Source organism: Rutidosis leptorrhynchoides, chromosome 1 (assembly GCF_046630445.1).
Source record: "Rutidosis leptorrhynchoides isolate AG116_Rl617_1_P2 chromosome 1, CSIRO_AGI_Rlap_v1, whole genome shotgun sequence".
In the NCBI taxonomy this organism is placed as follows: Eukaryota; Viridiplantae; Streptophyta; class Magnoliopsida; order Asterales; family Asteraceae; genus Rutidosis; species Rutidosis leptorrhynchoides.
Genome location: NC_092333.1, coordinates 441049229 through 441066419, shown reverse-complemented (window position 1 = coordinate 441066419; position 17191 = coordinate 441049229). Strand labels below are relative to the sequence as shown.

At 34.0% G+C, this 17191-nt stretch overlaps 2 protein-coding genes across 3 annotated transcripts; both read right to left on the bottom strand.

Annotated features, from left to right (window-relative positions):
* Positions 1–2991: 2991 nt before the first annotated feature.
* LOC139902733 (uncharacterized) lies at positions 2992–3846 on the bottom strand. The gene has a single exon (XM_071885339.1). The coding sequence runs from the start codon at positions 3844–3846 to the stop codon at positions 2992–2994; it is 855 nt and encodes a 284-aa protein (XP_071741440.1).
* Positions 3847–6470: 2624 nt separating this feature from the next.
* On the bottom strand, positions 6471–10464 carry LOC139872834 (uncharacterized). Of its 2 annotated transcripts, none has more exons than XM_071860771.1 (4): positions 10154–10464; positions 7746–8024; positions 7350–7615; positions 6471–7266 (listed from the first exon to the last, which is right to left on the bottom strand). In XM_071860771.1, the coding sequence occupies exons 2-4, from the start codon at positions 8014–8016 to the stop codon at positions 6526–6528; spliced, it is 1278 nt and encodes a 425-aa protein (XP_071716872.1). In that variant the 5' UTR covers positions 8017–8024; positions 10154–10464; the 3' UTR covers positions 6471–6525. The 2 variants fall into 2 exon arrangements, with proteins under 2 accessions (XP_071716872.1, XP_071716865.1); XM_071860764.1 differs by having other exon boundaries at positions 6472–7266; positions 8116–10464.
* Positions 10465–17191: the final 6727 nt, after the last annotated feature.

Sequence of the window (17191 nt, the reverse complement as noted above, 5' to 3'; positions counted from 1 at the left end):
TTATTATTATTATTATTATTATTATTATTATTATTATTATTATTATTATTATTATTATTATTAAAATAATTAATTTTTTTTTCAAAACTATCATTTTATTATTTTTATCGTCATTATTATTATTAAAAGTATCATTAATATTAAAACCATCATTTTTATTAAAATTATCATTTTTAATAGAAATATCATTGTTATTATAAAATATCATTATTATAATCATTTTTTTTTGAAAAATATTATTATAATCATTTTAGTATTATTATTATTAAAAATTATCATTTTGACTAGAATTATTATTATTTTATATAAAATATTATTATTACTACAGTTAATATTAAAAAGTATCGTTATTATTATAAGTATCATGGTTATCAGAAAATATCATTATAAATCTTAAAACTTATATTTTCATTTAAATTATCATTTTTATTATTATTAGTGTTATTAATAACAACAATATTATTAACATTGTTATTATCATTAACATGATTATAATATTTTTATCATTATTAATAACATTATTATTATGACATTAGTATTATTATAAAAGATTATTATTAACTATCAAAATTATTATTATCATTAGTAAATATAAATATTGTTATAATTAATATTATTATTATCACAAAATAATACAACTTTTATTTATTATTATTATTATCAATATTATTTTATCAAATGAATATGTGATACAAAGATATTTTTACCACACGTAATATAATTACATTAATAATACATACCACTATATTTTTATGATATTAAGTGAACTTAATAAATGTTATTACTTGAGATATATAAAAGTATTTTTTTTATCATATATAAGCTTTAATATAAATTTTTATTTATTAATAAATGGTTTGCATTATTTACTATAATAAAATCTGATAAATATATTTATATATATATAAACGACTATATTTAAGTTATATAATAAACATGTATAGTTTTTGAAAGCCATCTTGAGTCAAATTGACTTTTGTTGACTTTTGCATATCGATCTCAAGCATTAGGATTGTGAAACACTACGACTCGACCTAAATTGTTAGACAGATATTGACCAACATATAAATATATATTTAATATAGGTTCATGAATCCGAGGCCAACGTTGCATTGTTCAATGTCGTCATATGTATTTTTACTACAAAATACGATATTGTGAGTTTTATTACTCCCTTTTTAAATACTTTTGCAATATATATTTTTGGGACTGAGAATACATGCGCTGCTTTATAAATGTTTTACGAAATAGACACAAGTAATCGAAACTACATTCTATGGTTGGATTATCAAACCGAATATCACCCCTTTTAGCTTGGTAACCTAAGAATTAGGCAGACGAGAGGTTCTGTTCCTAATTGACGCGAATCCTAAAGATAGATCTATTGGGCCTAACAACCCCCATTCAGGTTATGGATGGCTTTAGTACTTCGAGGTCTATATTATACAGACGAGAGGTTCTGTTTGGGGATATTCTATGCATTAAAGTTAATGTCGGTTACCAGGTGTTCAATTCATATGAATGATTTTATCTTTATGCAGACGAGAGGTTCTGTTTATAATTATGAAAATCTTGTGGTCTATTAAAATTATGGAAATGATCGATTATGATAAACTAATGAACTCACCAACCTTTTGGTTGACAATTTAAAGCATGTTTATTCTCAGGATTGAAAGAAATCTTCCGCTGTGCATTTACTCAATTTAAAGATATTACTTGGAGTCATTCATGGCATATTTCAAATGACGTTGCATTCGAGTCGTTGAGTTCAGTAAAGATTATGATTAAGTAAATGACAGATTAGATCATTTATAGTTGGATATTAGGAAATGGTATGCATGCCTGTCAACTTTCGATGTAATGAAAGTTTGTCTTTTAAAACGAATGCAATGTATGTAAAATGTATCATATGGAGGTCAAATACCTCGCAATGTAACCATATGTTATTGTATTCATTCTTATGGATTAGGACGGGTCTTTACACCATTTGGCCATTCTCCCCGATTTTTCAGGTTTCGAGAGTACTTGCCTGATTGGTTAGTTGGTGAGCACCACTATCTGATGTGCTTGGAAGTATCTTCTGAGTTTACTGCCTGTGTGGATGAGCGCTAAGGTGAGCTTCTCAAGCTCTCGGTAATTCAGCTCTGCTCCTTGATGTACCCAACTGACGAAGTATATTGGTATTTGCACTCTTTCTCGCTCGGTGACCAAGACTGAGCTAATGCACTCTTTCGAAGCGGCCAAGTATATAAAGAGCGTTTCTCCTTTTTCGAGTGAGGTCAAGGTAGGGAGCTTGGCAATATATTCCTTAATTTCAACGAATGCCTTCTCAGCCTCTTCGTTCCAGACAATTTTCTTCTTTCCCAAGCACCCTTTCAAGATTCTGAAGAAAGGTAGTTGCTTTTCTGATCCCCTTGATACGAACCTGCTGAGTGATGCCAATTTCCCATTCAAACTCTGCATGTCTTTTATGGTTGCTGGGGTTTGGAGCTGCTTGAGCCTGTCTACCTTTTCTGGATTTGCTTGGATTCCCTTTCTGATGATATAGTACCCAAGAAATTTCCCTTCCTCAACTCCGAAAGAACATTTCTTCGGGTTGAGTTTCATGTTTATTACCCGAAGCTTCTCAAAGGTTTCTTAGATGTCTTCTATTAAGTTTTCTTCTCTTCGGCTTTTGATTACCATATCGTCCACGTAGGCTTCCAGATTTCTCCCCAATTGGTTATGAAAGGATTTGTCAACGAGCCTTTGATAAGTTGCTCCTGCATTTTTTAGCTCGAAGGGCATCTTTTGGTAGCAATAAATCCCTCTGTTAGTGAAGAAGGACGTTTTTTCTTCGTCCTCTTTAGCCATTTTAATCCAGTGATACCCTTTGTAAGTGTCCAAGAAGCTTTTGTAATGATATCCGTTGAGAGATTCGACTTTTCAATCGATTTCGGGTAAGGGATAACAATCTTTGGGGCACGCCTTGTTGATATTTGTGAAATCAACTCACATTCTCCACCCTCCGTCCGACTTCTTTACCATCACAGGGTTAGCGACCCACGAAGGATATTTAGCTTCGCGAATTATTCCTGCCTTTAGTAGACCCTCTACTTCCTTACAGGCCGCTTCGTCCTTTTCAGGTGCTAGGTTTCTTTTCTTCTGGTGCACCGGTTCGAGGTGATTATGCTCGTTGAGTCGATGCTCTGTTACAAAGGATGACCCTTGTACATTGATGGTCCGCGGTATCCCGGACATATCACTGTTCTCCCATGCGAATAAATCCACGTTGGCTTGCAATAGCTTCCGAAGCTTTTGCTTGGTGGATGTTGGTAAATTCTTCCCTATGCTGATCTCTTGAACCGGAAACATCGAATTCACTGATATTTTTTCTACTTGGGGATCTTCCTCAGATGCTTCTAGGATGCATTCAGTTAGGTCTTTCATCGTTTCTTTTATGGCCAAGATTACCTTATCCTTGTCATACGTTGAGGTGAGGGTTCCAATACCTTCGTGAGTATGGAACTTAACCATTTGATGTACTGTCAAGACAATTATGCCTATCTTTTTCATAGCCACTCTCCCAAGCAAAATGTTGTGTGGGAAATTTGCTCTGACTACCACAAAATCAATGGTTTCGGTTCTTGTTAATGGTGGCTCACCTATTGTGAAGTCAAGATCAATTTCCCCAATTGGCCAACATCTTTCTCCGGAGAACCCTACTAATGGTACCCTAGGAGCACCTAATCGCGCTCTGATTGAGGGACTTAACCGATCGAAGCAATGTTTGTACATTACATCACAGGCGCTTCCGCTGTCGAGATATATCCTTCGAACTTCTCTTCCAAAGACTTTTCCATTCATGGTGACTGGTAGGTCCGAAGGATATATTGTATCAAGGGCTGGAAACGATACTTCACTCTATTCCTTGATGATCCGGCCCCTGTCTCTTTTCTTATAAGGTTGGTGTGAATCTATTGCCAATATTGCATTTTCTGCTTCCTGCCTCGTTTCTTCTGTTCTCTTTTCCTGTACCCTCTCTTTCTTTGGTTCTCTGATCCCTTTTATGAGATGAGACAGTTTTCCTGATTTAACAGCTTCCTCGATGGCTGTTTTGAGGTTGAAGCACTCATCTGTTTTGTGACCAAAATCATTATGGAAGTCACAAAACTTGGTCATGTCCCTGTTCCTTCCTCTGTTGGACATCTTCCCTGGAGCTTTGAACTTACTGGCTGCTTTCTCCGTTGCCAGGATTTCCTTGGGAGTTTTTATCAACGCCCCCAAGATCCCAACTCCGTTTTCCCTTCAGTAAGGGTGGAATCTCCCTTTGTCCTCTTTCATACCATGTTTGTCATCCATTCTTTCTGACCTCTCTTTTCGCTTATTTATGGGTGCATCGTCTAGGATGAAGCTAGCTGCTGTTTCTTTTGCATCTAACCATATATATGCTTTTTCTAGCAAAGCTTCGTAGGTGCTCGGTAGGTCTCGACTAAGATGTTCAATGAGAGATCTAACCCTAGATCCATATTGCAGTCCGGATATCCTCTGTGATTCTGGTAGGTTTGGGATCTGTTGGGTTTCATTGGTATACCTAGTAAGGAAGGCCCTAGTACCTTCGCTATCCTTCTGTTTTATTCCATGGCCGGCCACATGGTTCTTTTTGTGTCAATTTTGTTGACTAAACTTAGACCTAAATTGTCGTTTTAGGTCGTCAAAGCTAGCTACAGAGTCTTTTGGTAAGGAGTCAAACCAAACCCTTGCATCTCCCTTTAACCTGTAAGAAAATGTGTGACATGCTACGGGTATATCCCATTTGGCCATTCGTCCTGCACCTTCGAATACATTAAGGAAATCATCTGGGTCGTTTTTTTCTTCGTAATAAATTAGGTATGCGGGGATTTTCATTCCATCAGGGAATGCACAATGTTGGATGTAGGGCACAAACGGGGTTTTTTGGTTTACCCAGAAGTTGTCATTGGTAGCAATCGAGGGTAGTACCTGGTGACCTTGGGCGGGTGATTCCAATTTTGGAAATAAGCGTGACTGGTGATTGGTTGCACGGAGGCGTTTGGCAGGTTGCTTAGAGGGGTTGTCTCTACACATGGTATGTTGGGAGTGACATGAGGGTTTCCTTGGGCCCATACATATTGGTTTGGTTGCCCTAAGCTACCCCAACTTGGGTGAGGTGGAGGTATATGTCTGTTGGGTGCTTGGGGCGCTATGGACACGGTTGGAGCTGGTACATTGCAGGTATAGAGGGGTGTCGTAGGTATAGTGAGGGTTCCCTGAGATATACTTGTGGTTTCCCTTGTCTGAGTCGTAGTGGCTGTTGACGGGTTTGCCGGCAAACTTTGGGGCTGGGGGTTTTGGTTCGGAGGTTCCATTTCCAGCTCCTCGTCGTATTCTTCGCTTTCGGACGTTAGCACCCTTCTACTTTGCAAGATTCCCGTGTCCCTTAAACTCCTTATGACCGATCTGATATGATCGTAATTATTCAAGACGAAGGTCTTATCTACCAGCGGAGGTGGTTCTACAGAATGCGAACCTTGATAGTTCGTTGAGACGAATGCAGCAGGAGTGGCTGGTGACCTGGTCAAGGTCCCCACAGTCGAGAACTCTAGCTGTGTTGATTCTGTGGTTTGTGGGTTTCTGGGTGGTGTGAAACCCGGAGGTATGTGACTGGACTCCGCCATGACGTCGGTTCTTGCTCAACAAGATGAATAAGATGTGGGTCCCACGGATGGAGCCAATGTTTTATACAATAACCGGCGATTATTATTGAAATGGGGATATACAAGTCACTGAGATTAGAGATTGAGTGGTTATAGTTTTAGTTTATTTCGCTGGCAATTCCCCGAAGGTAACAATCAGGTGATTGTTTTACGCCACCGAAGCAAATGATATAACAATCAGGTGATTGAAAGCAGAAAAAATTAAATACAAGTATATTTTATAAAGCCGCAAAACACCTGATCGCAACACGCTAAACGGAACACCACCCATTCTGTAAGCAGAACTACTTCAAACAGATTTCTCACTTTTTATGCTTGGCATAAAATGTTATGTTTGCTTCATATTATACTTAAGAAGAAGTTTTCAAATTTTCAAATACTTCTTTACATAACAAATATCCTTATGCAACACGGAGGACGGATAACATATTGCTTTATCCATCAAGCAAAGACAATCAGAGTACATATACTTTACCAACAAATTAAGCAATACGAATATAAATCATGATAAACTACATACATTATGAACATACAATGGCAAAAATTATTGACTCAGTAAGGTCATCATTATATCATTGACTGATAATACAATAACTCTCGGCGGATAGCGGATATCAGATGAAAGTTCAACACATATGCTATTTTGAAATCAGATCAAGGCAAAAAACTTTTGGCATATGATACTCAAAGATTTCTATAGCTAACAATAATCATGTATATATGTACTGCCAAGCACAAAGGATCACAACAGTTTCAAAATATGTAAACACATATAACATAGAATGTTATTACACAGAATTATAGTGTTTTTTCAAATTGGTACTTCTAAGATGTCCTTTACATAAGCATCTTCCTTCTCACACACTTCTTTAACGGAAACAATTTTTAACAAAGAAACTTCACTCATTGCAGCCTGCAGTTTGACCTCGGCGTCAGGTTTGATATGCTTTGATATCACGGTGGGCAGTGGATCAGGTTTATTTGGAAGAAAGTTGACAATTTCTTCAACAGCATCAGAAATGTCATTTTCTACAGAGGCCATAAGATATTCATGAAAAGTTTTACCAACAAGATCATATTTCAATACCCTTTGCACAAGGTCAGGAATACCAAGCTTCAAATCAATAAATTTTTTCTCTGAGGCAGCAGCAGTAACAGTTTTTTCATCAACAAGACACCTTTCTTGTTCCAGCAACTTCTTCAACTCCTCTACTTCCTTCAATAATTTACTCTTTTCTTCCATCACCTTTTCTTTTTCCAATCTCTCGGCAACACATTTTTTCTCAATTAGCTGAAGTGTTTCCTCTTTCTTCTTCGCCAAATCAACTATTGTTTTCCATTTCAAGTTAGCATCGTTCAAATCAATTTTCATCCTTTTCAGCTTGCTGGCATTCTGGACAGTATTGTCAACAAGAGTTGCCTGAGCCTCTTGCATTTTCAGACCATGAAGTACTAGGTGATTCAGAAGTACCAATGCTGCAGCAGTAGATTGGCAACTTTGTTTAAGGGTCATTGCAGTTAGAGATGAAGAAAGATCAGCAATCGTATTTCCCTGCAAGATAAACATACATTTAAAAACTACAAACAATGTGGACAATACAAATAGATTTCCAAGAATTAACTGGTGATATATACCTTCAGAAAATTGACAAAACTGTCGGATTTGTTAACAGGATTTTCAAGAAAGCTTCTTAAGCCGGACAGAGGGACAACAGAAGGCGGATGAGAAGAAGAAGAAGATTGTGTTGTACCTATTCTTGTAGAAGTTAATGGGTTAGTGAAAGGAGGAGTCTCAAAGGTATTATCCTCATGTGTTTCTTCATCCTCCTCTTCATCGTCATCTTCTTCGGCATCAACAGCTTTGTCACTCTTCTCACCACTAGCAGTGGTTTCAGCATCCTCTGCTGGCAAATCAGTTCTGCAACATAGATAAATAACTTTACAGATTAGCATTAACAAATATTATAGACATTATTACACGGCATAAGTAAATAGACATACTTCTTTTCTTTGCTTGTTGGGAAGCTTTACCAGCTGCACGCTTCCACACACGCTTTGTGCGTTTACCAGTCTTTTTGACGCCAGACGGTTTGGGAGTACCCTCGATGATTTCCACATCAGATGAAGATGGTTGTGCAGCATCATCATTGCCGCCTTCCGTAGGCCGTTCAGGACTTTTTAACTGCTCCTCAAATTCAGTATCTTTAATTTTGTCAACCTCAAGTTCTGCAGCAGTTTTTGGCCGGTCAGCAACAGTAAGGGAATCCAAATTGGCCTTCTTAAACACTTTAAAGACCTGCATTTCTTCTTCTGCAAAAGATGAACACATTGAATACAAAGCATATAAGAATACATTTTACAATGACATAATACAAGTATAGCAAATTTATAAAATGCCTACCACAGCCTTTCCAGTGTAGCACTGGTGCAAAACCAGCACGCCAGTTGTCACTCATCCCACAACGGACTAAAATGGCTTCGTTATCATCATATGAACGTTGTGAAAGTTCCAATGACTTTCACTCTTCAACAGTTGTTCTTTCATCATCAGACAGTATGATTGATTTACTTATTCCTATTTTAGTTTTTCCCCATTCCGAATATTTGCCTAATTATCCTGGATAACCCTTTCGTTGACAAAAAAGAAGGGTTCTTTCCATCTTTTTAAAGTGGTTTCTTTCGTTCCAGTGAAAGCTTTATTAGCTTTACAATCAAATGTATACTAGCATTTGCTCACCAGTCGAGTTCTAAATAACTCGTGAAAAACATTTATACTGGGAATTTTATCAACAACGTTACAGTACAATTCAAAAGCACAATTTTTTGTAACCCAAGTGGATGAATTTGGCTAAGGCCAATCCCATAATGAGATAGAAGTTGTTGAAGGAAAACTCTGGGATGAATACGAAGGTTACCTATAGTAAGTTGAAGCTTATACAGTGTAATCATCTTTTTGGGAGGATTGTTTGCTCTATCACTAGGAGAAGGAACCATGAGATTTAGTAATCTAAGATTCCTATGATCTATACATAGTCAATCTATTTCGGCTTCGGTAATACTTGACGGGATGGTGCTCACATCACGGTTGTCTCTTTGGGAAGAAGTGCTGCTGGATTCGGCCATGGTAGTATGAAAAATAAAAATTCAAGCAGAAGAGAAAGATGAGTGATCACTGACCTTGCACTTAACAGATCGCTAAAATGAATAATTGCAGTTATCTTCACAGCAAATAATCAGTTTTCGGAAAAGAAAAAAGGAAAAGGGAACGGGCTATTTATAGTCAAGTATATTGATAATGAAGAGATAAGATTGACAAAGGTGTATGGGCCAGATCAATTGAACAACAATTTAAATTTTGAAAATAAATCAAAAAGATTTTGGGAGAAATTTCATAATTGAAATGTGACGTCAGAGCAGGAAAGCAGACGGCTGCAGCAGTTTTGTGTCTTCGAGGAAAAATACATCTTTTATTTTTAGTTTAATGACTTTATTTTTTGCAAAAATAAAGACATTAAACTTGGGGACTTAATGGTGTATCCTAGGGGATACACGCATAAAAACACCATTTCTATACAGAAAGATGGATCAAAAGCATAAAAGATAATAAAATTTGACGGTTTTCAGTGTTTGTCGCCCAGCGTATAGCAGGCCGCCCAGCGTCAAGCGTAAGCCCTGCAGGCAGCTTCTATGCTTAAGCCCTTTAACTCAGCGCGTGAACGGCACGCAGCCACGTCAGCACACGCCACCGATCTTCCGAATATTTCGTGTAACAGAACCACTCATTAATTGACACGTGTATCCCGAGAATTTCGGACATTCTGCTCCTATAAATAGACCCCCTGGGTCACCACATTTCACATCTGAACTTCAGTCAGAGAGAAGTACACTTTCTCTCTCACACAGTTCTTTCTCACTCTAAACGCACATTAGCCACTTAGCAGCAATACGCTAGACGGATCAATTACAGATTCATCCCCAGATTGATTGAGGCCACACCACGGATCTCACATCCGTGTTCCGGGTCTGCAGAGATTATTTCTCGAGGGCAAACAACAATCAACATCATACGCCACACACGCTGAGCAACTATTGTCTTGTACTGGTACGGTACAGCCGCTATACGAAAAATCGTACTAACAATTATTATAGTCGATCTATAAATAATATGATTATATAATTGTTTTGATTTTAACATCGGCTATCAGAAATAGAAGTTTAGATCAATTAATTGGGTTAATTAAATAGAATACGGAGATATTTTTGTACTCATAATAAAGTAAACAAAGTTATGAATCAAGTTTAACTTTTACGAAGATAGGTCTTTTGTTAATAGTGTATGTATATATAGACTAGTTCATATACATTCATGAAAGTGTAAAATTAATTTCTAATATAAAAAAAAAAAAATTGTAGATAATATAATTGAAACGGATAAGTACATATAAACTTGCACCCAATTTAGATTGAGATCTGGGTTTGATAAGCACCAGCGCCGCCTCCATCATATATGACCACCACCGCTCATCTTTTAAATCCTCCACCGAATCTCCGAGTGTTTCGCGAGGTTAGAGAGTTTGGTGGAATGTTTGGTGGAAAACTGAGAAATTGTTGTGTTGGTCGTTATATGACCGTGTGGTTATAGTCTTTTAGATCCCCAAATCAGTCGATTATTGAAGTAACTGATCCAAACCGTCTCCTTTCCATGAAGTAATTTGTTAGTTTTTTATTTTAGGGTTGTTAAATTGAACAAAACAAATTATGGCGGTTTAGGGATGATTTATAATGGCAGCAGCCACCAATTTTTTCTTTTCAATTATATTTCTTTATTATAACTAACACTACTATACCTTTTTTAAGAGTGGTGAGGTTGATTTTTTATTAGGTTGTTTTTTAATAACTTGTAACCAAGGTTGTAAAAGTCACGAGTCGGGACGTATCGGTCGAGACCTGAAAAGGACGCGTCGGTCGAGTTGAGGACGCGTCGGTGACGCATCGGTCGTTGACCAACGTTGACTTTATTAATAATTTCTTAGATATATATTAATATATGTAAAAAGTAGTTGATTCTGTACCATAAATTTCTTAAATAAGAACTTGAATATAAATAAAATCAAACATCAAACTCAATTAATGTTATCGAGTACATAATCAGTAAGGACACAGAGAAAAGAGCGGCCCAAAAAATAAAAACAAACCCTAATTTTAAAACATATCACATCTTGATGAAAATTTGACTGATTTTGACCGTTTTTGACCAACTTTGACCGTCTTTGACAGACTTTGACCGAACTTTTAGATTTGACCGTCTTTTGAGTCGTTTTCAGAAAAAACGGGACGGAGAACCCAAAAAAACGACGCATCGGCCGACGTGTCAGCCAAGTCGGCCAACTTTTACAACACTGCTTGTAACTGTGGTTGAAATGATGATAGAGTTGAATCAAATGAAATTGTAAAGTTCATGTAAGATTGAAAAATTGAATGTAAGGATATGTGTAACATATTAGGGTTTATGAATTTGTTAGAGATGAAGAAAAAGAATAACAAGAAAAAAAAACAAGTAACATGAAAGGGGAAAGTAAAATGAAGAATGTACTTCACATGTATTTGCACATGATTGATTTTAACGGAAATAATTAACGGACTTAGCGTTGGGATCATCCGAGAAGTTTTTACAAACTACGATGACCAACCAAGTTAATCAAAAAGTATAAGGACGTCCACATAATTCGTAACAAGCCACAGAAACCGATGGCGTAATTTTGTCTTATCATTTCGTAACTGGACACAAGTATTAAGCAAATGTTTCATACTATACCTGTAACAACCCTGCTTTTTTCGTTAGTTTTCGTTAACTTTCTGTTTAGGATTTAACGGTCATTACTTGAATTCTACTAGTAATATTATGTGAATTCATATTTAATCCTTAAAGGATACTAGATAAATATGTATTACATATTATATAAGAAAAACGCTTCGGTTTAGAAGTACTTGAAAAAACGTACAGTTAGTGAAAATGGGGAAAACGTCTTTGACACAACGAAACGAATGATAATTCACTTTTAATAATTATTTATATAATTATTATGTCTTTAAAATATTAATTTATTAGAATTTTATTAAATTAATAATCTATAGTAGGTTTTGTTTAAACGACCGGTTAACGTTTCGAGTATTTGGTTTCGGTTAACGGCACGTAAACGGACTACGCAATTAACGAGCTACCAAATAAAATAGTCCATGGACACCCCTAAAGGACCCAATCGGCCGAACCCTCCCCCATGGAAATCCATTACTTAATTTTTCTAGTCCACTTGTTTAATTGCACATATATAAGGAAACCTAGCCCTAATAATCTTTAAACAAAATTTGGCAAACCCTTCCCACCCCATAAAAACCCACGGTCGATTACTCCATCCCTCCCTTTCCTTTTCGTCGATCACCATCACCTAAAGACACCATCAATTTTTGCTTTTTAGCTATTGCTTGTGTCATACCCCGTCCTAATCCATCTGGACGAAGTCACCAACATCTGGTCCCATTGCAATGATCGACTCCAAATAATGTCTTTAAAATGAGCAAATGCACAGCGGAAGGTTTCTTTCATACCTGAGAACTAACATGCTTTCAAGTGTCAACCAAAAGGTTGGTGAGTTCATAAGTTTATCATAAAACAATAAAATTCATTAATTTGATAGACCACAAGATTTAAATCCTGCATGATACAAATGGGCCCGAATCCTATACCCACCTGTAATGTACATGCGATATCTTTTAAATACAGTACACCTTTTTTGTGTACGAAATCATCTTTCATAAATCTTAGTAACCGTACACATATCTTGTGCACAAAAATAACATACACGTAATCTGTGTATAAAATCATTCTCTCGATACATAATATTCACTTTTCATTGCTTTCATAGCTTGGCTTGGTAACCGACCTTAACATATAATGTGCATAATAATATCCTCAAAACAGAACATCTCGTCTGTATAATAATCATATAAACTTCGAAGTACTAAACACCACGCCTACTAGCCCTTCCGTCTAGTGAACATTCTGGGTGGGGGTGTTAAACCCGGTAGCTACCTTTAGGATTCGCGTCAATTAGGCGTGCACTAATTCTCAAAATTAGTGATGTTCCCTAATTCTTAGGTTACCAAGCAATAATAATCAAGGGAAAAATATTCATATCAATTGTGGCAATTATCACATCAACATAATTCAATGGTGGAAATTATCACGTCCACATAATTCATTCGAGGAATGTTTTGCTTGTGTCTATCTCGTCAAACATTTATAAAAGCATTTCATTTATTCGCAGTTCAAAAATATATTACGAAAGCATTTAATAAAGCAGTTGTAAAAACAGCGCATGTATTCTCAGTCCCAAAAATGTAAAGAGTAAAAGGGAGCAAATGAACTCACTATACTGTATTTTGTAGTAAAATTACATATGACGGCACTGAACAAGTGCAGTGTTGGCCTCGGATTCACGAACCTATATCATTTATATATATATACATTAACACATATAATTGTAATCGAACAAATATATATATTATTAGTGATATAAATGTTATCTTAATAGATTATATGTTTTGTTAATAACTTAATTAATATATTTATTTTATAGGCTTTTAAATAAATAATTAATATTTATTATAAAAATATTAATATAGTTTTTGTTAAATATATTTTTATGTAACTAATTTTTATTGTAATAATAATACTATTAGTAGTAGTATTGATAATAATAATATAGTTATAATAATAATAATGATACTAGTAGTAAAAATGATAATAATAATAATAATAATAATAATGTTATAAATAATAATATTATTATTAAAAATAAAAATAATAATGATAATAAAAATAATAATAGTAAAAATAATGATAATTCTAATAATAATAATAATGATAGTTTTAATGATAATAAAATTATAATTTTTAATAAAATTACTAATTTTAATAATGATGATAGTAATAAGAATAATATTAATAATAATTGTTATAATAATAATAATAATAATAATAATAATAATAATAATAATAATAATAATAATATTACTTAATAATAATAATAGTTATGTGTTAATATTTATAATAATGATATTAATAACCTTAATAATAATAATAATCAATTACTATAAATATACTTCGACTTATATTTGTTTTACGGCCCAAATCTATATTCCAACAGATTGATCCTTTTCACATACTCAATTTATAATAATAATAATAATAATAATAATAATAATAATAATAATAATAATAATAATAATAATAATAATAATAATAATAATAATTATAATTATAATTATAATTGAAAGAATTATTGAATAATAAATATAATAATAATACCTTTATATAAAAAAACGTGTGTATATGTTCGATTTGGACCAGAGAAACATCCCCGATTGCAGCAGTGCACAAGTATCATTCGAGGGTGGTTACGGTTGTGAGTTGGTCAGAATAGTAGTGATCGAACATAATTGTGATTGAAGGTTCGGTTTACGGTTAAAACTATGAACAGAATGATGGTGATTTGGGTGACGTTCAGGCTACAAGATAGGAGGCAAAACTGAATCATTATCATCTTTATAACACCGTTATCATTATCGTCATCGTCTTATGTCATCATCATCATCAACGTTGGTTACAGAAACATCATCATCTTTACATTCACTATTCATCATCTTCTTCATTGGGTCATTATTATTACCATTAATCCTTCATCCTTTTCTTTAATGTGTATCATCTTGTTGGGCTGTGGTGTTGATACTCAACAGAAAATTGTAGCAAGTGTAATAGCGAGAAAAAAAAATTAAAAATAAAAAAAATAACCGTGGTAGCAATAATGATTATCTCGATGATGTTTTAGTGATGATCAAACATGAATAAGAAAAACATAAGTAGTAGCAACGAGACTGTTTATCGGAACAATAACAACAATCGATTATGGTTCGTGGAGGAGGTCACGGTGGTACTTGTGTTGTTTGACTGAGAAACGAATATATATATATATATATATATATATATATATATATATATATATATATATATATATATATATATATATATATATATATATATATATATATATATATATATATATATATACATTAGCCGTAGCAATGATTCACGATGATAGTTGTTTTGGTGGTGGTTGTTCACGTCTGTAAAGAAAAGAGAAAAGTGGGAGAAAGGGTGACAGTTGGTGGTTCATAGTGTGGTTATGGTTTAAGGTGGCGAAGTTTGGTTGGGTTGTGGTTGTCCTCCGGTGACCGTCGATTGTGATGGAGAGGTGGTAGTACTCGAATACAAAACATGAAACAGGTTAAAGGAATGACGGTTGTGATGGTCGCTCGGTGATGAAGGTTTGAGGTAGTGTAGAGTGGTTATTTGGGGGGTTGTGTGCTGCGGCTAAAAGTGCCAAACCCCTTTTTGGTTTTGGTTGGTCGAATGCACAAGGAAGACATAAACATATGCAACAATTTACAATTTAATTAATTTAAGTTGGTTCTTGGTGTTTGTGTGTCACGACAAGAATCAAAAAGAAAGCAACAAATTACTTAATTATTTGAGCAAGTTGGTGTGGTGACCTTAGTCTATATTGTGGCAGAAGGGAGTATGAAGTTTGATCAAAGAATTAGAATTAATAAAACAAAAGTAATCTGTGTGTACTAGTGTATATCCCATATGCATACATGTGCATAACAATCAATCAATACAGTGATCAATCATGCAATTTGATTATCTTTCAATCTAGTCGACATGAATAATAATTAAATAAATATAATAATAATTAATAATTTAAACGTGTGAATTCTTAGCCGTCGTCTACTATTCCTTTCACGGACTGGATTTCGTATTTAATTAATGGTGGATAAAAGTCTTTGGAGAAATCCCAAATTTTTAGATTAACTATATTTATTTATTTTGGTCATTATGGTATAAAATTCAATCATTAATTTATTAAATAAAAATTACATCAACTGTCCCTCTCATTTATGGGTGAAATTTAAAAAGGGTTAAAATTTAATAACTATATCCTAAATACATTTTTAGTAAGCCTAAAATTTATAGAACTCATTTTTGTATCACCGTTTATTTTAAAATTACATAAGTTTGAATTTAACTTGCTTAATAACAATCGGAACATCAAATGAGTATTACAATCATTTAATATTTATTTTTAATTTATTTTATTTATATATATAGATATATTTTAAATAATAATTATTATAATATCCTATTTTTATTTTATTAACTTTTAATAACAACAATATATAATACTTTAAATTATATTTCGAATTATTATTTATATATACATACAAACATATCTATTTACAATTAAAAGTTCGTGAATCGTCGAAAATAGTCACAGGTTAGATGATTTCATAAAATAGTTCAAACATTTTGAGATTTAGTTTAATAGACTTTGCTTATCGTGTCGGAATCATAATAAGATTAAGTTTAGATTTTGGTCGGAAATTCCCGGGTCGTTACAGTACCTACCCGTTAAAGAAATTTCGTCCCGAAATTTGAGTGAGGTGGTCATGGCTAACAATAAAAATGTTTTCATGACGAATAAGAGTTGATAAATAGAGTTTTATCATCATTGAGTAATACGGATAAAACAATTCGTTTATTCGAAGAGTACGAATGAAGCTATTACAAAAGAGTGAAATGAATAAATAATGTTTCGTCATATCTTTTGACGTAGATATGGTTGATTTCCGGAGTTCAAGGGATTTAGAGAAAATCTTCGTAATAAAATTTGGTTCTCCGATAATTAAGAAAATTAGAATCCTTTTTGGTTAAATGCGATGATCTGTCTCGATTGCTCTGTCTGATTTTACATTATAAATCCACCCTCTTCGTTTCCTTTATATGTTGGGGTCCCATTATTTTGTTTTCTCTTCCCAACTTTAAGTCAAGAAAAAAATGGTTCAGAATTCGTAGATATGAATTTCAGAATGAATAGAGTTAATGTTCTAAGATAGAAATTGTAATAGCACGATTTTGGTTGGTTAAATTACCAGAATACCTTGGAAAAGGTCGAATCATCAAGAAAAATATTTTCTTGATATGTTTAGAGGTTAAGTAGAATACAAGAGTCGTGTAACATGGCACATGATGACGTTATGGTCTGTGAATCATCACGTTTCATTAGAAACTCAACATGACTGACTGTAATATAATCACGTTGATCAAGTGTCATTATATTATAATAACGCATGCATCAATTTCCAACACTACTTCAAAATCACTCATAATTCAAACTTGAATCTTAAAGAAATTTAGAAACTAAAGTAATTTCCTTTATGATGTAATATAGATAGCACGAAGAGATAAATAATTTCGGACGAGAATATTTATGAAAATATCTTCAGAAATATCGAAGATATTTATGATGATATTTTGGAATTTCTAAGTTCGATGGCCGATGAAGAAAGATTTTTCGCAA